At 36.3% G+C, this 23,679-nt stretch overlaps 1 protein-coding gene and 1 pseudogene across 3 annotated transcripts in view; one reads left to right on the forward strand and one right to left on the reverse strand.

Moving 5' to 3' along the window:
- TTLL5 (tubulin tyrosine ligase like 5) overlaps positions 1 to 23,679 on the forward strand; it is a 400,968-nt gene that overhangs the window by 129,314 nt on the left and 247,975 nt on the right. For all 3 annotated transcript variants that reach the window (XM_036734448.1, XM_036734449.1, XM_036734450.1), the window contains 4 exons: positions 2,438 to 2,500; positions 5,434 to 5,472; positions 10,081 to 10,238; positions 11,153 to 11,459. In XM_036734448.1, coding sequence (XP_036590343.1) covers positions 2,438 to 2,500; positions 5,434 to 5,472; positions 10,081 to 10,238; positions 11,153 to 11,459 — 567 coding nt within the window. The remainder of the gene's footprint in view (positions 1 to 2,437; positions 2,501 to 5,433; positions 5,473 to 10,080; positions 10,239 to 11,152; positions 11,460 to 23,679) is intronic.
- LOC118828384 lies at positions 22,080 to 23,140 on the reverse strand (annotated as a pseudogene).

Here is a 23,679-nt window from a genome sequence, read left to right on the forward strand (position 1 = left end):
TCATACACAGCATGAGAGTTGAGGATGGTGAACTGGTAGGCCAGGTTATTCAGAGGGTTGAGTATTGAAGTCATCAAGAAAATCATGAAGTAGGAAAGGGGGATACTGTGAGTCAGATACTGAACTCTCTGGGGAAAGGGGTCAGTAGGTGGCAGCAAGGTTCAGGACAGGTCGATAGAATCTGATGCAGTGAACTTCAAAGGAGAGACTGATGTATAATGGCAGTATTGGGGAGAGTCAGGAGGTCATATTGAGGAATAAGTAGTATGCTTGTCTCTCCTAGGTCCTGAGTGGATGCAAGAGAAGGAACTACCAGTATTAGGGTGGCAAAGATTTTTAAGTCTTTAGGAGAAATTTAAGTTTTTCTGATGTCTAGAATATGGAAATAATGTGAAAGTAAGTATTGGAGGACGAGAGTCAGTTCATTAGCAGACATGGGAGCATGGCATGGCGAGTGAATATACAAGCACAACAAGGAACCGGCCTTAGGTAGATAGGGATGATGATATGGGAAGAGGTGCTTTCCCTTGCAATAAAACTGGCCTGCTGACTCTTTCTCCTGTATACTCTTGCACCTCTTGGTGCCTATGCCTGACTTCAGATGGTCCCCCAAACACTCCCTTTCTTCAAAATACAGCTCAAATACCATCTCCTACTTGAGGCCTTACTGATTCTTCCTAAGGTGTATTCTCTCCCTCTTTAAATTACTTTGTATTTACTCCACTCTGAACATGCCATCTTTTTACCTCCAGTACTTGGCACAGTGCCCTGCTTGATAAGCGTGTTCAGAGTAGTATCTGTTGAGATAGCAGGGGAAGGATTTTTACCTAACTAAAATGTATGAGAGTTCTTAATCACAGAGACTGGAGGAGCAAGAAATAGTGGTTTGTTAGTCATAGGACAGGGACATTATTACCAGAGAAAAATTTGTAGATCTAATTAACCTTCGTGGTTCCACAGTGTTGTCTCTAGTCAGATTATCTCAGTTTTTTCTAAGAGAGGATGAGAGAGATGAGGATTATGGTGACTGGCGTAGAGGTCCCCAGGTGAAGGAAAAATTTAACTGTCATCTCCCAGGGGAACCCTGTCGTCTGATTGTAAGCAAGAGAGGGTGGAGACTTCTAGAGGGTGTTTGCCAGAAGGCAGCAAGCATGCTGTAAGAAAAAGTGTATGGCCCTGGGAGTCAGAAGACTTGATTTCAAGACCCAGCTCTCTCATTTATTCATCTCATGACTTACAGCAAATTATACACTAGGAAGAATTATTCACATCTGTAGAGCACTATAAGGGTTACCCAGAGCTTTGGATAATGTGAAACTTGCTTCCAGCCTACCTGTTCACACTTAGGTCCTATTACTCTCCTTCATGCTCTTTATGCTGCAGCCAAACTGAGCCACTCATTCCTTAATTTTGTTGTATTCTTCCCTACCTACCTGTAATCCCTCATGCAAGGACTGGACTCTCCTATATACATACATCTCCACCTATTGAAATCCTTCTCTCTTCTGAGGAACAGCTCAGATACTATTTACTCTTCCATAAAGGCTTCCTTGAATATCTCTTAGCTCTCTTATGAATTTAATTATATACTAACTTGTATTCTACTAATTTGTATATGTGACTTATCTTCCTACTATATTGTAAGTTTATTTAAGAAAAGAACTATATTTTCATCTCTTGTGCTTGCTTCAGTGCCTTAGCATAGTGCCTTGCACACGTACTAAGCTCTTAATAAATAATACATTCTCCCTTTCTCCCTTTCTCTCCTTTTCCTTCTTCTCCCTCTTCCTCTTCCTGTCTCTCCTCCCCGTCCCCTTTTCTTTCTGTCTGTGCTGTCTATCCATTGTCTTTGTATGCTGGCTGCACTTAATACATGCTTTGCCAACATTTATAGAGCTAAAATTGTTTTCTTCTTCAAACTCCTCATGAGCAACTTTCAGTTAATGAGGCATTACATTAAATGCTGAAATCTCAGAACTATAGTAGTAGGCTAGTAACATATCTTTGAGTGTACAGATGCCAAATTGTAGGAAATCTCGCATACTTTTAAAATCTGTGCCTCCATGGTCTTTGTAAATGATTCTCCATACGATGGCTACCAGACCTCAGAACATATGAGCCTAATAAAAAGACCCTTTCAGATTTAGTACAAGCGGAAAGTTTTCTATTTCTCTTCCCCCTGAAAATTTTAGTGTTTGTAATTATGAAGTATATTTTTATTTCCATTTTCCCAGTATCGGTTTTCCTACGGTGTCTTGAATCTTCCTATTCCATTCTGCCAAGCAATTCAATTTATATAATTGTCACTTCCTTTTATTTTTAAGAAAGATGTTCTGTAAGTTACATGACAACTAGAGGTTTGATTCAATTTTATTTCTGCATCAGTGTCCTCTTGAACTAAACTGAAGATATAACTAGTCCTTTCTCTGTCTTTCAGGTCCTACCTAGAACACAAGACCTCAATGAACTATATGCTGGCCACTCGGCTCTTCCAGGACAGGTGGGGATTTGCTGATTTTATAGCCTAAAATGCTGGAAAGGATCACATTGTGAGGAAGAAGTAAATGAAAGACAAAGAAAATGGCTTTATAGAAATTATGATGCTGGTTCCTTGGTGGAAAGGGGCTATTTCTATAAAGGTGTGCCTTTATTTAAACAAATCTGATATAGCAGCATTTCACTTGAGGTCATTCATTTGAAAATATCACCTCTCTGGAACATGACCAAGAACCAGAATGAAGCAAAAAAAAAAAAACAAAGATGTCTGATGAAACAAAGTGAATGTCACCAATCCATGAACTAAGATCTCTGGACATTTTTGAGAACAAAGCCCTTAGTATCTCACTCAAAGTCTATTCTTTTAGACAGAGCCTTTAAACAAACTTAATTTTCTAATTTTTTCGCTTTTAACACATTAAAAAGCAACAGATTAGAAGAGAGGCAAAATATATATACTTGAAACTGAAAAATCGATAGCTCATTGCATGACAGGAGTTTGTAGGTAGACTAACTATAAAAAGCAGACGTAAGAATCGCATAACCTCAGATTCGGAAGGGACCTCAGAGGCCATCTAAATGAATTTCTACCTGAATAGGAATGCCTTCTGTAGCAGTAGTAATAGTTGCCTTCTAACTGCTACTTGAAGATTTCCGGTAAGGGGGAACCCATACCTCTCTTGAAGTGGCTCATACCCTTTTGGGATAGCTCTGTTACAAAGTTTTTTCCTTATGTGAAATCAGATTTTCCTCTATTAAATTTCTGTCCGTTGTTCCTATTTCTGCCCCCTGAGCAGAATACCTTTCATCTGTCTTATATGACACACATTCAACTACTTGAAGAAAGCTGTCATGTTCCCCCTAAGTTATCTTCTCCAGGTGGCTAAATAATCTCAGTTAAATATTGAGATAAAATATACCAACTGATCCTTGAATAGCAGGATCTGCATCCTTTCTCCCATCCAGCCTCTCTCCTGTTTAAATGTTCCAGCTTGCCAACATCTTTTCTAAAATGTGGTACCCAGAACCTAATACAGTCCTCTGGATTTGGACAAGGGCAGAGTGCAGATGTGTGACTAGTACAAAGTACACTTAGACTTTTACTCTGTCACGTTCTGGGCATTCTCTTTCTCTAAATTCAGCTTTAGATCTCTAGCTTTTTTGGTTGATGTCACAGTACTAACCCCTCAAGCTTGCCTTCTGCTAACTTCCCTTGTCCCCAAGTCTTTTTCCCACATTTACTGAGGTTTTCCCTTGTCTTGTTGTTAAAAGGTTGTTTTTTGAACCCACATATAGGACTTACATATTTGTCTTTGCTAAATTCCATTCTGGAATTCAACTGTCTTAGGGATCTAAGGATTGTAAGGCTATTTAGCATAGCAGCAAACACCATTACATACTTCAGGAGCTCCTCAGGACATCACCATAGTACAGCAGAGTACAATAGTGGTTTTTGGTAGGGATATTTCTGAGTCACCAAAAAAAAAGAAAAAACTCAATTATGCTCTAAATAATAATTTTAAAATAATAATAGCTGTATCATTTGTGTAGTTCTTTAAAGTTTACAAGGCACTTTGCGAATATCTCATTTTAAACTCAACAACCCTGGGAGACAGGTGCTTTTATTATCCCTGTCCTACATCTGGGGAAACTGGAGCAGACAGAGGTTAAGTGATTTGTCTGAGATCGCAGAGATAAGTAAGTATGTGAGGAAGTATTTCAACTCGGATCTTCGTGCCTCCATGTCCAGCACTACTATTTACTGTATCGCCTAGCTATCTAAGATAGCAAGAGTGTGCAGTATAGTTTAGATAATTTTCCACCAAAAATTTCATAATAAAGAGTTTTGTCTTAAGTGGAGAAATTGACAATATGGAATACCTCCTTTCCTAAGTGATATACATTAATGCCAGATAAATGAGATATTTGTGAATTATCAAAACAGTTTGTAAAACTGGCAAATTAAAGGGTGAATCTTTGTTTTATAAAAAAGATTTATTCCAAGATTCACCTAAATTGTGAGGGCCCTAATGCATTTTGAATAAGCTTAGATTTATGGTAATTTTATTTCTAATCAGTTTTTCAAGGATTAACTTGTTTCATAAAATTAGGATTACAAGTGCTGTGACAACATTAATGGAGCTGATGCTAGTATAGTGGATCTTTTTGGATTCTTTGGACCTAGGATTAGAGACATGTTTTGTATTTAGTTTGCCATTCCTGGGCTTCTTGCCATATAGCTTGACAGAGGATCTGGGCTGCCATGTACTGCCCAGAGAAATCTTTCCTACTTTCAGCCTGGAAATATAGTGTGTCTTGTAAACAATGGATGGAAATTTATTAGGAACAGTAAGAGGAGAAATCCATCTAGAAGATGCAAGAGAAAGTACTTGCAGAGAAAAACAGTTATTTAGGAGAATTGTCTAATGAAAACTGTTTTATGTTTTTAAAGATGTAAAAAGTTATCTTGAAAAGGGTTATTAGCCCTTCAGTGTCATCATAGCCTTCATATGTATCTTTGGTTATAAAGTAAAGAAATTCTTTGTGCTTATCCCTTTTTGAACCCTCAAAGAGTGTTGGTCATTTGACTTTACCAGGAAACTAGAATATCCTCCTAGCTGCATTTGTCCTTCTTCCTTTCTTTTCTTTGTAAGCATCTTTAGAAATGTTCCTTTGAGCTCATAGTCCTCCAGATCCATTGTCTGTAAAAAGATTCTCACCCTTATGTCTTTTCTCCCCAGAGAGCTTCTCTCCCTGACCTAGAGCAGCTGAGGAACTGCAATAAATGAAATAGGCTTCAGGAAAGTTGGGACCTTGTTTAAAAAAAAAAGGCACTAAGAAACCGTGGGTGTATATATGTGTGAGAGAGAGAAAGAGAAAGGATGCCTATGTGTGCATATTTTTGCCCATTAATCAGTTGTCTCTCTACTCCTGTAGGGGAAACACAAGAAGAAGCCTATTGGTAGGGAGGCCACGGTAAGTGGTTTTTAAAAGTGGAGATTGTATGAGCGACTGTGTGACTATGCAGAGATTGAGCATGGAATGCAAAAGTGTTGTTACCTTAGAGAACATTTTACAGTCTGGTCCAGCTTGATAGTGTTACCTAATTGTTTCTGTCTGTGGCCTATTTTTGGTACCTCTTTTATAAAAACAGTTGAATTTTTCTGTATTAGAGCTACAGGTAAACCTTTATGGCTGCTGCTACTAACTATTCTTGCTTGGCTATGTCAGAAAGAGATCTAGAGTGGGAGCTAGAGACTGCTGTTCACTCAGAATTTATTTTTGTAGTGGATTCCAGTGGTTTGTTAATTTGGCCTTTCTGCATCTGGACATATGCTACTTCAGGCTTATCCCAGAGAATTAGAAGTGTGTAGAGCTGAAAAGGTTCAGAAAACCTGTACTTTAGGGCCTGTATATTGTTGGTAGAACATTTTGAAGGCTTGGGAAGAGTTGGAGAAACCTGTATCTAGATCAGGAATTCTTAACCTGGTGTCTGTGAACTTGCTAAGTTTATTTTAAAATCTCGGTAACTGTATTTTGCTATGATTAGTTTCCTTTGTAATCCTATGTATGTTCTTTTAAAATAGGTTTATTTGGAAACATAATTCTGATTAGAATTCCTGGTCTAGATTAAGAGTCTAGCCAGAAAAATAAAGCATTGAGACCAAAGACAATCCCCATGGCTACGAGAGAGGCATTTGGCCATTAGAGAAGTAGTTCTGTACATATGTAGCTCTTTTGTTTTACACTTTTTTGGAGAGGAGGGGGGCTATATTTAACCACTTTTAGAAGGTCAAACTTTTCTTTGAGCTCTGAAAATTAACTCTCCAAAAATTTTCATTTAAAAGTTTGCAGTTATCAGTATAATAGACTATTGAGAAATTGGCTAAAAGGAGTCTTTTTCTGAAGATATTCTGAAGATTCTGAAGAATCTTTTCTGGAGATATTCTGGGTTATGCAGGCAAAATTGCAGAAAATTCTGATTGTGATTTCAGTGATAGAGAATTGGCCATTTCTTCTTGCGAACAGCTACAGAATTCTAGTCAGATATGCAGATACACCAAATTTATTCCTCTGCATTGGATCAGAGGTTATCAAAACATAAATCTATACTTTAGTTGGTCTACGGAACTCCCTGTGAGGAAACCCAGTCTACCAATGCAGATTGGCACCTCCTCTGCTATTTACATACCTAAGAGTTGCCTGGATCACTGGGTAAGCGAGCTGCCCAGGATCATACAGTTAGTATTTGTCAGACTTGTATCCAGGGTTTTCAGACTCCAAGGCCAGTTCTCTAGACTCTGTGCCATCCTGCCTCTAGAATTATGAGGAGAGATCAATTTATTTATCACAGTAATAATGATATTCATATTTCACTTTGTGGCATACAAAACAATTTAAATACATTTTATTTTATGAGAGATTTACTATTCCAAATCCTTTACAAATATACATGTTTAGATCTTTCCTGGGAATAAGTAAAACAGGTTTATTGTCACTTGGTTAATGAGGAAACAGGAGTAAAATAATTGCGACTTATCTCAGTATCAAAGTCAGAACAAATTGGTGCATTTTTCTAGCCATTAATCTTAGATTCTGATTATTAGATAATGCTTCTATTTGTAAAAAAAAATTTTTTAAAAGCCATATGGTGTAATAGAGAAATTAATGTTGAAGTCAGTCAATATGACCTGGGTTTTAAACCTGCCTCCATCCTGTATAGGCTTTGTGACTCTGGGAAAGTCACTTGAACCCTCAGTACCTATGAGTAATTTTCTAACACTGTATAAGTGGCAGAATGGAATCATTTGCACAGGAATCTCTTGACAAGGTGTAACTACACCAGAGGGGTAAAACTCTCTGCTGCAGGGCACCTCCAGCCAGAATAAAATGTCACAGGGAAATGACAATAGAAGTTCTGGGTGAAAAAGTTTAAGCCCTTCACAGTCTTATTAGGTTAGTCAGTGCTTCTCTGATATATAGTAATTAATGTTTTTTTTTATAGATTAACAGTTTACATTTTTGTAATGTTTTATAGTCTATAAAATACTTTCTCACTCATTATATCTATTTCATGAGCTAGGATTTAGAGCTAAAGGAGATCTCAGGAGTCATCTCTCCTCTCATTTTATAAAGATAGAAACAGATCCAGAGAGAGGTAAAATCATTTCCCCAAGATTATACTAAGTAGGAGAGCCAGGATTTGTACCAAGTCCTCAGACTTCAAGTACTGAGATCGTTCTACTATATCATAATACCTCATTTGTTAATGCATTATCTTGCCATCATTTAAGATCCTCAGTGGTATAAAAGTTTAAGGTATTGTTTCTCATATTTAAAATCATAGTCATTTAGCCTGAGCCAAGTGTAAATGAAACTGTGGGGTGAAAGACCCTCACCAATTAAAAAAATTAATTTTTAATAAAGATCCATCTCGGGGTGGGAACAGAAATAAAGTTTATTCCGTTCTCATGAGAAAAGGGTGTCCTCTGCCAGAATGGGGCTAACAAGAAGGAGGCAAGGTACAGAAGGCAAGCAGGGAATTATATACCCTTGTACAAACAATTCTAAGAAATGCCACCCCCAAAGGCTGGTGCTCCATCCATTGGCAGGGACAAGTGGCCTCACAATCTAACCAGGAATAAGGAAATAAATTTTTACCCAGAAGCTATAGAATTACCTTAGAGGGAGAAATAGGCGAGGGAAGGGGGAGAGGGGAATACCATCTGATTTCCCCAGAATCATAAGATTTACAGGAAAATGAAACTTAGGCCTGGTGAGGTCCTTGCCTGAGTTATTTATCTTGTATGCCACTCACAGCTGAGGTGACATTTATAAATCTAAAGAAGGAGAATAGGGAAAAAGGGGAGGGGGAAACCCTCTTTTCTGTCTCACAGTAAAGAAAAGCAGGTCACAGTAACCCTATTCTTATTTGGTAAATCTTTAAACCAGAACTAGAAGAAAACAAAAACTTCAGGGGAGAAAGACATTGCTAAAGGCTAAATAATCAGATTCCCACAGACTCAAATTTATCTCATTTCCCTTTTCTCTAAATATTGAAAACATTTTAGATATAGAGACATATATATTCACTGTGAAGTCTTCACACTTTATTCTCTCACTACCTCACACAACACTTTTCAAAGTTAATAAACACCTCATTCTAAAGACCTAATTTATCCTGAAATAAATGACATAAATGTGGTTATACATAATAAGAATTAAAAATACAATGAGCAGGAGTTTATTTTGCATGTTTTTCCACAGTTCTCTGTTAGAAAGATGTGTTCATTTGTCTAGGATAGCTTTGTTTATCTAGACTATTTAAAAATATCTCTAGAGAAGGAGATTTCATAACCAGTTCTTTGATCTCTAAGAATTCACTGTACAAAAGGTTTTATTTAGAAGTTTGCAGTTGCAGTTATATTGAGAGCTTTTCTAAAAGGAAGTTTTTTTTTCCTTACTTTTTTCTGGGTAATATGGACAGAATTATATAAGACTCTGACTCTGACTCTGATTGGTGTGATAGGGAGTTAGACTTAGACATTTCTTCTTTATGGTAGCCAGAGAATTTCATCCTAATAGGTAGGCTCAGTAAATTCATTTCTCCCCAATTAATTAGGGGGATATTAAACCATAAACCTAACTCAAATATCATTAAAATCTGGAAAACACTGATTTGGAGAAAGGAATGCATATGTATTTCCAGGAGAAGAAATTACAGTTTTTCGGTTTTAAATTTATTAAAGTCTACACATGGCTATACGATTAGCCATTTTGATTGAATAGTCAATTTATTCAAATAAATAGTTTGATTTCTTCCTTATTAAAGTGATAGGTAGATAGTTATTTGTTCTAAATGTATGGCCCCTAGCAGAGTGTCTTTTGACATAGTAGGTACTAAACAGATGTTGAATGAATGAATGAATGAATGAATGAACCCATTGTTTTATCACAAGCCATTGTGAAGTTGGCTTGGGACAGCATTAAAAGGTCCCTTAATTTATTTCCTACTCTCATCTTCAATTTAGGATACCTTTCAACTATATCACAGTGTTCTGACCTGATTGTAGTCATCTGGTAGATTATAGGCTAGGAGCTGCCAATGTCCCACCCCCTCTACCCCTTCACACACATCATCCACCACCTCCCCGCACTTCTCTATAGCTTGGTATTTCAAGTAGTATGTCCTGATGGGGATAGCATGATAAGAGTCAGGGCTTGGTGGCAGTTTTTGACAGCTCACAGGAATCACTTTTTTTTTCTCACAGATTTTTGTCCAGTCGTCTTAGTAACTTTTTAACACAAAAGGGTTGGGACCCTCTACATTAATATAATGTAGTCTTCTCATGCTATTGTTTATGTACTTTAAAATAAGAAAAATTATTTTTTTAAAAAACAGTTTATTCAAACATTTCAGTAATTCAAACAGGGTTTCCCAATTTTCCTGTTTAACTATCAAACATTTTAGAATTCCTTAGAGTCACTGGGTCAGTCTTTTTTTGGTACAGACCTCCACTGGGTTTGGCATTGAAATAAAGGAGAGAAATTTGTAAATGCTATACTGCATTGTTGTTTTCCCAGAGTGGCTGTTGAAGCAGGGCCAGAAATGAAGGTGGAGAATGTGAATTCAAAGGCCAAGCTACATGCTGCCCTTTATGAAAGGAAGCTTCTATCCCTGGAGGTGCGAAAACGCAGAAGACGGAATGGCAGATTGAGGGCACTAAGGTCAAAATACCCAGGTACAAATATGCTATTGGCCTTAACTCAGTTAACTGGATCTCTTGATACAATAAGTTAGCTAGCCTCTTGGTTGGTCCTTTTGAACTGTTGCTTACAGTTACTTAATCTTTTGTGGAGCCATAGAACTTAATTTCAAGAAGACTCTAAGAGTTTTTTTAAACCTTCCCTTCCATAGTATTTATAGTAAGAGAGATATTGCATGTGTATTCAAGCTGTTATTATAACTTTAGCATTACATAAATACATGGTACTTGTGAAATAATTGGGTTTTTATAAGTTGAATGTAGCCCTTAAGAGTTACTGATCTAACTAGTTCAGGATGAGATAATGAGCTTTTTTGCTGCCTTGATCTTAGAAGGATAGAAGTATTTCTTTCCTCCTGCACATAGAATAAAGGAACATTCCCCTATGCCCAGATTCTACATCCAGTGATTGGCTTTCTAGGCCCCTGACAGTTCAGTTTTCTCAGTCCTATTTTCAAATTTCCTTGATATAGAAAATTTGTTATGGGAAAAATGAGGTAATGATTTACACCAACTGGCACTGTCTTCTTTTTGGAAGCTACATTTGCCAAGTTTGTTTTTAAGTGTTGAGCTGAGCAGTGATTCTCTGTGCAAATGTAAGTCTAAGAAATGTTTTCCCCCTCTTACATAAAGCCATGAAAAACAGTGACAATCTACTTTCCATCCTACAAGCGTAAATAGATTTAAGATGTGTTCTGTATTAAGTTCAACGAATTTGATAGTAGGTAAAATATAATGAAGAGATCAGAAATACCTATGATTTTGCGTAAACATACCTATGTTTTCTGTCTTATCTCTTGCCTAATCTAAATATTTGTATATAGTACTGGAAGGTGTTGAGAGAATAAAATACTTAATTTTTTTCAGCAACATTAATGGTTCTTTTTTAGTGATTCCACAGCCAGCTGAAATATCCATTAAAACTGAGACAGAGAGTGAAGAGGAAGAAGAGGAACCAATAGAACATGAAGATGAAGAGCAGGAAGCATCCCAAGAGGAATCTGCAGGGTCTCTTGCAGAAAATCAAACCAAATATACACCTTCACTGACTGCCTTGGTGGATACTTCACCCAAAGAAAGTCCTTTGAAAACTTCTGAATGGAATGGAGAAACTACTCCTTGCCCCAAGCCTGAAATTCAGCAGCCAGAACCCACATTTAACTTGATGCAGATTCTGCAAGAAAATGGAAATCTCAGGTGAGTCCACTTTTCACAAAACAAACTTGTAACCAAATTGCCTAATGTGTAGGGCACTTGAGTCTTTTGCTATGCAAATAAATGATCCCCCTTTAAATAGAAGACAAGATCTTTTTTAATATTACTTTCATTACCTGAACTTCTTCCACTATCATATGCATAATTATAAATCATTGTAGATTTAAATTTCCTTTTTTTGCCTCTGACTCTTAGTGTACTTTACCCAATTAGAAACAGTATCAGAATGAAACATTTCAGAAGTTTTCTTTTTAAAGAAATAATTGATATCTTTTTTTTTGTTTTCATATGGGCTCGATCTCTGTATGTATCACTCACCCCTAACCTACTTAGCACACCATCTCTTGTAACATATTAAAAAAGAAGGAGTTGTCAATAAGTATAGTAATCTACTGTTTGATAAACTAGAAAACCCCAGCTTCTGGGATAAGAATTCACTATTTGAAAAAAAACTGCTAGGAAAACTGGAGAGTAGTATGGTTGAAACTAGGCATAGACTAGCATCTTACTGTATACCAAAATAAAGTTAAGATAAATAAGATGGGTACAAGATTTAGATATAAAGGCTGATACTACAAGCAAAGTAGGAGAACAAGGAATAGTTTACCTGTCAGATTTAAGGAGAATAGAAAAATTTATGACCAAACAAGAGATAGAGAACATAATAAAATGCAAAATGGATAATTTTGATCACATTAAGTCAGGACTGTCCAAAATATGGCTGGTGGGCCGCGTGCGGCCTGCAGTGCGATTTTACGAGGCCCACCTGTGGGTTTTAATTTTCATGAGTGAAAAAATAAAATAACAATTTGCATGGAATGCATATTAGATTTTTAAATTCCATCACTAATAAATAATCTCATTGATGTTATTTTCTTTGGTGTTTTTAAGCAGTGTTACGGACGGAATGTGTCGCACAGAATTTTCAGTTGATCTGTGAGATGCGTTCCGTCTGTACAATGCAGACTAGTTGGTATGCACCTACCTTTATACTGTTGTGTTGTCACTTTGTTGTTTTGTGTTTGCTTTTGCGCTTCACGTCTTTGTCTGTGGTATTGATGACTTGCGTTCTCCTACTTTCTGTTAGGGTACTGTATTTTTCATTCTGGGTGCAGTCCTTGAATACATATTTTATTTTAATGTGGCCCTAAGATAATCTAAAGTTGGACATTCCTGCATTAAGTTGAAAAGTTTTTGCACAAAGCCAATGCAATCAAGAGTAGGAGGGAAGCAAAAGACTAGGAAAGAATTTTTGCAACTAGTATCTCTCATAAAGGTCTCGCATCTAAAATATGTTGAGAACTGAGTCAAATTTATAAGAATGCAAGTCATTCCCCAATTGATAAATGGTCAAAGGATATAAACAGGCATTTTCAGAGGAAGAAATTAAAGCTATCTATACTCATATGAAAAAATACTCTAAATCACTATTGATTAGAGAAATGCAAATCAAAACAACTCTGAAGTACCACATCACACCTATCAGATTGGCTAACATGGCAAAACAAGAAAATTATAAATTCTGGAGAAGATGTGGGAAAATTGAGACACTAATGCATTGTTGGTGGAGTCGTGAACTGATCCAGCTATTCTGGAGAGCAGTTTGGAACTATGCCCAAAGAGCAACCAAGCTTGGATCAGAGTATGTGAAAAATTTGGAAAGACTTATATGAACTGATGCTGAGTAAAGTGAGCAAAACCAGGAGAACATTGTATATAGTATAAAGTTGTATATAGTAACAGCAACATTGTGTGAAGACTAACTTTGATAGACTTAGCTCTTCTCAGCAATGCAAGGATCTCAGATAACTCCAAAAGACCCATGATGGAAAATGTTATCCACATCCAGTGAAAGAACTATAAGTCTGAATGCAGATCAAAGCATACTATTTGCTCTTTTTGTTTTATTTTGTTTCTTCTCTCTTGTGATTACTCCTATTGGTTCTGATTCTTCTTTACAACATGACTAATGTGAAAATATGTTTAATATGAATGTATATGTAGAGCCCATATCAGATTGCAAGCTGTCTTGGGGAGGGGGAGGGAAGGGAGGTGGAGAAAATTTTAAACTCAAAAGCTTAATGGAAGTTAATGTTGAAAACTAAAAATAAATAAATATTAAAAAAAAAAGAAAACAGCTAAAACAGCAAAATTAATCAACTAAGCCATATTTTCCAGGATTCTGTAAGTAAATCATCATATCATCTGCAAAGAACATAGCTTAGTTTCTTCTTTGCCTGTTCTAATTCCTTTAATTTCTTTTTTCTTCTCTTATTGCTGAAGTCAACATTTCTAGTACCAAATTGAATAATAGGGGTGATGATGGACATCCTTGTTTCACCCCCAGTCTTATTGGAAATGCATCTAGCTTATCCCCATTACATATAATGCTTGCTGGTGGCTTTAGGTAGATGCTACTTACCATTTTAAGGAAGATTCTGTTTTTAATAGGAATGGGTGTTGTATTTTGTCAAAAGCTTTTTCTGCATCAATTGAGATAATTATATGGTTTCTACTAGTTTTGTTGTTGATATAATCAGTTATGCTGATAGTTTTCCTAATATTGAACCAGTCTGGCATTCCTGGAATAAATCCTACCTGGTCATAGTGTATTATTCTCCTGATAAATTGCTGTAATTTTTTTGCTAAAATTTTATTTTAAATTTTTGCATTGATATTCTTTAGGGAAATTGGTCTTTAATTTTCTTTCTCTGTTTTGACTCTTCCTGGTTTAGGTATTAGTACCATATCTGTGTCATAAAAAGAATTTGGTAGGCCTCCTTCACCTATTTTCCTGAATAGTCTATAAAATATGGGAATTAATTGTTCTTTAAATGTTTGATGGAATTCGCTTGTAAATCCATCTGGCTCTGGAGATTTTTTCCTAGGGAGTTCATTGATGGCTTGATTTCTTTTTCTGAGTTGGGGTTATTTAAGTATTTTACTTCCCCTTCTGTTAATCGGGGTAGTTTATATTTTTGTAAATATTCATCCATTTCCCTAAGATTCTCAAATTTATTGGCATAAAATCAAACAAAATATAATTCCTAATTATTGTTTTAATTTCCTCTTCATTAGAGGTGAATTCACCCTTTTCATTTTTGATAATGGTAATTTAATTTTCTTCTTTTTTTAATCAAATTGATCAAAGCTTTAAAAGTTTCATTAGTTTATTCATAAAATTTTATTTATTAGTTCAATAGTTTTCTTGATTTCAATTTTATTTATCTCTCCTTTGGTGTTCAGTATTTCTAATTTGGTATTTAATTGGGGATTTGTAGCAAGAATGTTGCTTGCCACTACTATGGCTGAGTAAGGCCAATAACAAAAGCACACAGAAGGGCTGCCTGCATAGGTATCATTCACTTAGTTCAGGGGGAAAAGATCAGCCCCCTTGAACTTCAGGGCAAATATAAACAGAAATTACAAGCATACATTATAACCAGATCAACTAACACAAACCAGTCTATCCATAGCAATACATACTTACCAGAGAGTCACCAACAACTGGGTTTTTTCAAAGCTGTGGGGGCTCCAGCAGCTACTCAGAGTCTAGTCTAGTCAAATCATAGGACATTCTTCCAGTGAGTGAGAGCCCCAAAGAAAATGCTAACTTCTGAGTTTATGTACCCTTCTTAGGGCCTGAAGGCTTCACACTTAATTGGCAAAAGGGTGTGGGCCTGGGACTTTGCACCTAGTAAGACTTAATCAAAGGCACTTGATTACTTTAGCATTCTAAAAGAGAAAACAGTAAAAAAAAAAAAAAAGTCCCACCTTAGTTACCAATACAAATTTTCAATTTGTTCTTTTTCCAGCTTTTTCAGTTCCATGCCCAATTCATTGATCTCCTTTTTCTATATTTTATTCATGTAAGCATTCAGAAATATAAAACTTCCCCTAAGAACTGCTTTCTCTGAATCCCATAGGTTTTGGTATGTTGTCTCATTATTATCATTCTCTTGAATGAAGTTATTGATTGTTTCTGTGATTTGTTCTTTGACTCACTCATTCTTTAGGATTAGTTTGTTTAGCTTCTAATTAATTCTTAGTCTATCTTTCCATGGGCCTTTATTACAAATAATTTTTATTGCATCATGCTCTGAAAAGGATGCATCAACTATTTCTGCCTTTGTGCACTGGATTGTGAGGCTTTTATGCCCTAGTACATGATCAATTTTTGTCTATGTGCCATGTACTACTGAGAAAAAAGTATATTCCTTTCTGTTGCCATTCATTTTTCTTGAAAGGTCTATCATATCTACTTTTTCTAGAATTCTGTTCACCTCCTTAACTTCTTTCTTGTTTATTTTGAGGTTAGATTTATCAAGTTCAGAGAGGGGGAAGTTGAGGTCCCCCACTAGTATAGTTTTGCTGCCTATTTCTTCCTGTAACTCTCTTAACTTCTCTAAGAATTTGGATGCTATTCCACTTGGTGCATATATGTTAAGTAATGATATTACTTCATTGTCTATGGTGCCTTTTAGCAGGATATAGTTTCCTTATCTCTCTTAATTAGATCTATCTTTGCTTTTGCTTTGTCTGAGATTAGCATTGCCGCCCCTGCTTTTTTTTACTTCAGCTGAAACATAATATATTCTGCTCTTGCCTTTTACCTTTACCCTGTGTGTATCCCCCTATTTCAAATGTGTTTCTTATGAACAACATATTGTAGGATTATGGTTTTTAATCCATCTGAGCACAATAGAATTTCATCACATTTATATACTATAACTTTTTCAGCCATTCCTCAATTGATGGACATCTTTCAGTTTCTCATTTTTTGTTGTTGTTGTTGTTGAGGGGGAAAGCCAGGTCAATTGGGTTAAGTGACTTGCTCAAGATCACACAGCTAGTAAGTGTGGCAAGTGTCTGAGGTCACATTTGAACTCAGGTCCTCCTGACTCCAGGGCCAGTGCTCTACTCACTGCGCCACCTAGCTGCCCCCAGCTTCTAATTCTTTGCCACAACGAAAAGATCTACATAAATATTGTTGTGAATATGGATCTTTTTCCTTTTTCTTTGATCACTTTGGAGGACAGACCTAGTAGCAGTATTGCTGTGTTGAAAGGTAGCCCTTTGGGCTACAGATTGTTCTCCAGAATGATTTGTCCAGTTCACAGCTCTACCGACAGTGCATTAGTGTCCCTGTTTTTCCACATCCCCTCCAGCATTTGTCATTTTCTTTTTCCATCATGTTAGCCAATCTGATGGGTTGGAGGAGGTACCTCAGAATTATTTTAATTTGCATTTCTCTAATTATTAATAGTTTAGAGCATTTTTTCATATGTCTGTAGATATCTTTTGATTTTTTTCTCTTGAAAACTGCCTGTTCATATTCTTTGGCCTCTTATCAATTGTGAAATGGCTCTTATTTTTATAAATTTGGATTATTTCTCTCTAAATTTGAGAAATAGAAATTCCCCCCATCCCAGTTTCCTGCTCTCCTTCTGATTTTGGTTGTATTGATTTTGTTTGTGCAAAACATTTTTTAATTTAGTGTAATCAAAAATTTTACCTCCTATGATCCTTCCAATCTCTTGTTTTGTCATAAGCTTTTCCCTCATTCATAAATCTGACAGGTAATTTTTTTTCCATGCTCCTCTGATTTGCTTATGATAGCACCCTTTATAACTAAATCGTTTACCTATTTTGAGCTTCTTTGTAAATGATGTGAGATGTGGGATTTTACCTAGTTTCTGCCAGATTGCTTTCTAATTTTCCCAGCATTTTTTGTCCAGTTCTTGCCCCTGTAGCTTAAATCTTGAGTTTTAGTCATTTACTTCTGTATATTACCTATTTCATTGATCAACAATTCTATTTCTATTTCTCATCCAGTACCAGATTGTTTTGATATTATCACTTTGTAATTTAGTTTGAGTTAGACTGTCTTCATTTACTTTTTTTTCATTGATTCCTTTGATACTTTTGACCTTTTGTTCCTCCAGATGAATTTTCTTATTACATATTCTAAGTCTATAAAATAATTCTTTGATAGTTTGATTGGTATGGCACTGAATAAGTAAATTAATTTATTATATTGGTTCTGCCTACCCATTAGCAATTAATATTTATCCAGTTGTTTAGAGCGATCTTTTATAAAATGTTTTGTAATTAATTGTCTTCATATAGTTCCTGTGTGTGTCTTGGCAGGTAGATTCCAAAATGTTTCATTTTGTCTACAGTTATTTTAAATGGAATTTCTGTCTTCCTGCTGGGTTTGGTTGGTATAATATGCTGATAAATGCTGATAATTTATATGAGTTCATTTTACATCTTTCAACTTTGCTGAAGTTGATAATTGTTTCTTTAGTTGATTTACTAGTGTTTTCTAAGAATACCATCATATCACTTGAAAAGTTTATTTCCTTCTTGCCTATTCTTATTTTTTCAGGTTCTTTTTCTTATCAGTGTCATCACAAGCATTTGTAATACAACATTGAATAATGATGATAATGAACATCTTTCTTCATCCCTGATCTTATTGGAGGACTTCTGGTTTATCCTCATTATAGATAATGCATTTTCTTGATTTTAGATATACTACATATCATTTTAAGAAAATGTCCAAGGGCAGCTAGGTGGTGCAGTGAGTAGATCACTGGTCCTGGAGTCAGGAGGACCTGAGTTCAAATGTGGCCTCAGATACTTGACATATTTACTAGCTGTGTGATCTTGGGCAAGTCACTTAACCCCAATTGCCCTGCCTTTCCCCCTGCAAATAAAAAAAAAGAAAATTTCCATGTATTCCTATATTTTCTAGCATTTTTAATAGTAATGGCTCTCGTATTTTGTCAAAAGCTTTCTCCATGTCTATGGATATAGTCATATGATTTTTGTTGTTTTTGTTATTGATGTGGTCAGTTATGCATGTAGTTTTACTAATATTGAAGCAGACCCACATTCCTGGTATAAATCCCACCTTGGCATAGTATATGATCTTTGTTGTAGTCTTGCTTGTATTTTGTTTAAAATTTTTTCATGAAAATTACTTAGGGAAAGTGATCCATAGGTTTCTATCTGTTTTAGTTCTCCCTGGTTTAAATATCAAAACCATATTTTTGTCATAGAAGAAGTTTGGTAGGACTTCTTTACCTATTTTTTCAAATATTTTATGTATGATTTCAATTAATCGTTTTTTTAAATCTTTGGTAGAATTTGCTTGTTCATCTCTTTAGCTGCTTTTTTATTTACTTTGTGGTTAGATTTATTTAGGTCTGAGAGGGATAAATTGAAATTCCCCACTAGAATTGTTTTACTATATATTTCTTCCTGTAATTTATTTAACTTTTCCTTTAAGATTTTGGATGCTGTGCTGTTTGTTGCATTTATGTTCAGTAATTGATATTAATTCATTATCTGTGATCCCTTTTTAGCAATATGTAGTTTCTATGATTATTTCTTTTAATTAGGTTCATTTTTGTCTTGCTTGTCTGAGATCATGATTGCTCCTGGCTTTTTTTTTTTTTTACTTCAACTGAAGCATAATAAATTCTGATCCAACATCTTATTTTAAGTCTATGTGTGCCTTCTTTTTTAACTGCATTTCTTCTAAACAACATGTTATTGGATTATGGTTTCTAATCCATTTTGATGTCTTCTGTTTTATGGGTGAGTTCATCCTAGTCACACATTCACATTTATAATTGCTAACTGTGTATAATGTGCTAACTGTCCATACATCCTATTCTTTTCTGTTTACCCTTGACTTTTTTATCCTATGCTCTTCTCAAGTCTATTTGTCTTCTGACCACTGCCTCCCTTAATTTACTTTCTGTCTTATCACCCTCCCTCCTTTCTTTGAACCCCTTCCTCTCCTGCTTTCCTGATGGAAAAGATGGATTTCTTTACCCAACTGATTGTGTGTGTGTCTGTGTGTGTTTCCTCTTTGAATCAGTTCAAATGGCAGGTTCAAGTTTTGCCTGCCTCCCCCCATTTTCCCCTCAATTATAAAATCTCTTCCTTGTGTGCCTCTTTTTTGTAAAATGATTTCCCCTACTCTTCATCTCCCTTCCCCATTCTCCTAGTACATTCTTCTTTCTCAGCCTTCAATTTTTTTTGAGATCACCCCAACAAAATAACTTACACCAGTGCCCTCTGTCTAAGTAAACTCCTTCCAACAGCCTCATTGATGATAAAGTTCTTGAGGGTTACATGTATCATCTTGCAATTTAGAAATGTAAACAATCTAATTTTAGTAAGTTCCTCATGGTTTCTCATTCATATTTACCTTTTTATGGCAGTTTAGTTCAAGAAAGGACATCAGTGTCTGGTGTTTTATCCTGACAGGTGTTCTTCAGAATCTTCCTAAGACAGTTCAAATGGAAGCAATTCAGTTTCCTGGTGTGGTACTGGTATACTGTCCAGGTTTCACAGGCAAACAACAATGAGGTCAGCACAATGGCTCTGTAGACCTTCAGTTTGGTTGTCAGTCTAATACCTCTTTTCTCCCATATTTTCCTTCGGAGCCTCCCAAACACTGAGTTAGCGTTCAGACTCTGCTTCAGAGAGCGCAACTCTGACAGGCTGGCCACATTGCTGGAATGCAAAATGTACGTTTGCCAAAAAGACTTTTATGGAGAACTCACGCAGGGCAAGCCTTCACATGGTGGTCAGGAGAAGCGATACGAGGGCACTCTCAAGGTCTCTCTCAAGAACTTTGGAATTGATTGTGTGACATGGGAGACACTGGCACAGGACTGCTCAGCATGGTGTGCCCTTATCAGAGAAGGTGCTGTGCTCTCTGAGCAAGCTAGAATTGAAACAGCTCAAAGGAAATGCAGGATGTGCAAATTTAAAGAATTGACCCCAAATATTCACATGGATAATTTGTGCCTGATCCATTGTATAGTTTTCTGAGTTCATATTGTTCTGATCAGCCATAGTTGCACACACTGAAACTTGACTCTAGCATAGTGATGTCCTTTTGGTCCTCTTTGAGAATGTAGGACAACAACCAACCAACCTTTTTATGCCTCTCTTCAATCTTGTGTTTGAATGTCAAAATTTCTATTTAGCTCTAGCCTTTTCATCTGGAATGCATGAAAGTCTTCTGTTTCATTAAATGTCCATTTTTTCCCCTGTAGAATTATACTCAGTTCTATGAGGTTAAATATTCTTGGTTGTAATCCTAGCTCATTTCCCTTCCAGAATATTCTTAGCCCTCTACTTCTTTATATCGATAGCTGCTAAATCTTGTTTGATCCTGACTGAGGCTCCATAATTTCTTTTTTGGTGAGACAATCAGGGTTAAGTTACTTGCTCAGAGTCACACAGCTAGTAAGTGTCAAGTGTCTGATGTTGGATTTGAACTCAAGTCCTCATGATTCTAGGGCTGGTGCTCTATCCGCTGCACTACCTTGCTGCTCCACTCCATAATTTCTGAATTCTTTCTTTTTGACTACTTGCAGTATTATCTCCTTTATCTAGAAACTCTGGAATTTGGGTGTAATATTCTTGGGGATTTTCATTTGGGGATCTCTTTCAGAAGATGATTGGTAGATTCTTTCATTTCTACTTTGTCTTCTAGTTCTGTGATAATTGGGCTGTCTTCCTTTATAATTTCTTGAACTATGATGCCTAGGCTCTTTTTTTAATTGGACTTTCAAGTAGTCTAATAATTCTTAAATTATCTGTCCTCTGTTTACCTGGGCAATTATTTTTTCGATGAGATATTTTGCATCTTCATCTATTTTTTTATTCTTTTGATTTTGTTTTATTGTTTTCTGATGTCTCATGGAGTCAATAGCTTCCACCTGAATAAATTTTAATTTTTTTTTCCAAGCCAAACTGTATCCAGCTTTATTAAAGATACTTTTCATAAACAATCATGGTAATTCAGACAGGACACGGGCTACAATCGGCAACAACAACAACTTTCAAAATCCCCTCCTCCATGGACTACCAAAAACATAAAGTCACTATAAAATCCAATGAAGAGTCTTTATTTTATACTTTAAACAGGGAAAGTTTAGAGTGAGGGTGGACACTTTCACATTGAGCGTATGTTGTTTAACAACTTTTCACGAGCCTACCTTGACTTTGAGGAAATGAAATGAAAACTGCAGGATTCTTAATTGGAAAAGATCCCCAATATGAAAGGAACTTCGGCTCTTTTGGGGAGACCTCATCAGGGCCATAATTCAAGTCCAGATCATCTGAAAGACTGGTATCCAACAATTGATTTGGGGGTAGGGGAAAAGAGGGAAATAGGGGCAGGTCCTGATACGCCCCTGGGTTTGGAGGAGTCAAGTTGATGCTTATGGCAGACAGGGAAGAAGTACAAATTTTTGAAGTTATCCACTCCTACCCTCACGAGAAAGGCTGAGGGTATCAGTGTTCATAGCTATGTATCGTGTGTGTGCGTGTGTGTGTGTGTGTGTGTGTGTGTGTGTGTGTGTGTGAGTGTGTGTGTGTGTGTGTGTGTGTGTGTGTGAAGGAACCTCCTCTTGGTATTCAAGAGAAGTCCTCTCAAAAAGTAGGAGGGGAAGAAATCCCTACCCATTTCAACCCAGCTTCTGAGACATCCTATCTGTAACATCTGCCCCATCCCCCCAAAACAACAACAAAGCGTTCTGTGTGCTAATAACATAGCTTAAAAAAAAGTAAAACAAAATTCTGCATTTTTATAAAACTTGATAAAAAATAGTATTTCAAACTGTACAGTCACCAGAAGTACACAGTTATCAAAAATTCACACAATTCACTTGGCATCTCCTGCACCTTCAGCTTTCTGTGCCTGGTCTGTTTTGGCATCTCCATTCTCTGCAGGGTTGTTCCCATCCTTACTGGAGTCAGCCTTTCCCTTTTTCCCTTTGGGTAATTTCTCTCCCTTCTTTGCAGGTGCCTTTTTGGGTTTGGGTTCTGGCTTCGGAGGAGCAGGTTTAGCAGATAACCGTGCCGATCTCCTCTGGTTCATCCTTAACCTTGGTCTTGTCTCCCTTAGCATCTCCTTCAGCCTTTCTCTTGGGCGTGGTGGTGATGGTGTAGGGGCGGGAGCAGCAACAGCTATGGAGTCTGGGTGTGGGTTGCAGCAGCGGCAGCGGCCGGGGGTTGCTCCCGTCTCCTCTTCCTCCGTAAATTTTAATTTTTAAGGAAATATTTTCTTTAGTGAGGTTTTATACCTCTTTTGCCATTTGGCCAATACTGATTTTTAAGGAGTTATTTTCTTCAATAATTATTTTTTTGCCTCTTTTACAAGCTGTTAATTCCTTTTTCATGATTTGAAGTTCTTCTCCACTTGAATCTCCTGCTCAGTATTTAGTCCCTATTTGAATTTTTAGTTCTTTCTACACAAGCCCTTCCTCCTAACTAAACTGGGAGAAACAATAACTAGAAAGCATTCAATGATTGAATGTTCAAGGATTGTAAACAAAGTTCCTGTTGGGCCCTAATCTGTTGCTGATAGTAATTTTGGCTACAGTGTCAGAAGGCCAGTCATTTGAAATAACCAAAATCGTGTCTGAAATGAACCAGACCTGCCTTAATCACCAACTCCAGTGAAAACTATCAGTCTCTTTCTGTTACCTCTGTTTTATAATCTGATAGTTTGATTGAATCTCTAGCTGCCATTCTCACTGATTGCACAGTTAAGAGCAGGATTTCTAAGAGATATTTCTATCTGGCATTCTCTTTCAACAGAAAAATTTGCCTTTGTGTTTCTTCATGTCCTTTCTTCTTATATGTATTCACTTTCCTCAGACTTCATATATTCTCTGGACTTTAGCCATGATTCTCTTTAATTAGGAAAAGTAAGGTCTAAAACTTGGTCTCCAAGGCCCCTTTTTGGAATTTATCTGTTACTTTTCCTACTTTGAATATCTTTGTATAGTAGAAAAGTAGTATTACTTAATATTTGCAAGAACCATATTTTTTTTTCAATTAAGATCTTAAACACTTGCAGTACAGAAGCTATTCCTCATCATACTAGGTCACTGGGAAGATTCAGTGGGTTTTGTGATGGGTGAGAAATCGTGGTGTGTACTTTCTTTTCCTCCTGCTAGTAATAAGGAAGTAAAATAGGATTTTTTTCTCTTCTTATTCTGTTAACAGAGAGACTAGACTACTTAGAAAGAATGTTCATTCAGGTAAAGGGTGTAAAATACTTCAGAACCCTTGCTCATCATGATAGAAGGAGGGACAAAATCAGAACACTCTTTATGTGAGTGGTAGAATTAATGTTCTACATATCTAACTTTAATTTAAT

Source organism: Trichosurus vulpecula, chromosome 8, assembly GCF_011100635.1.
Source record: "Trichosurus vulpecula isolate mTriVul1 chromosome 8, mTriVul1.pri, whole genome shotgun sequence".
NCBI classification, from domain to species: Eukaryota; Metazoa; Chordata; class Mammalia; order Diprotodontia; family Phalangeridae; genus Trichosurus; species Trichosurus vulpecula.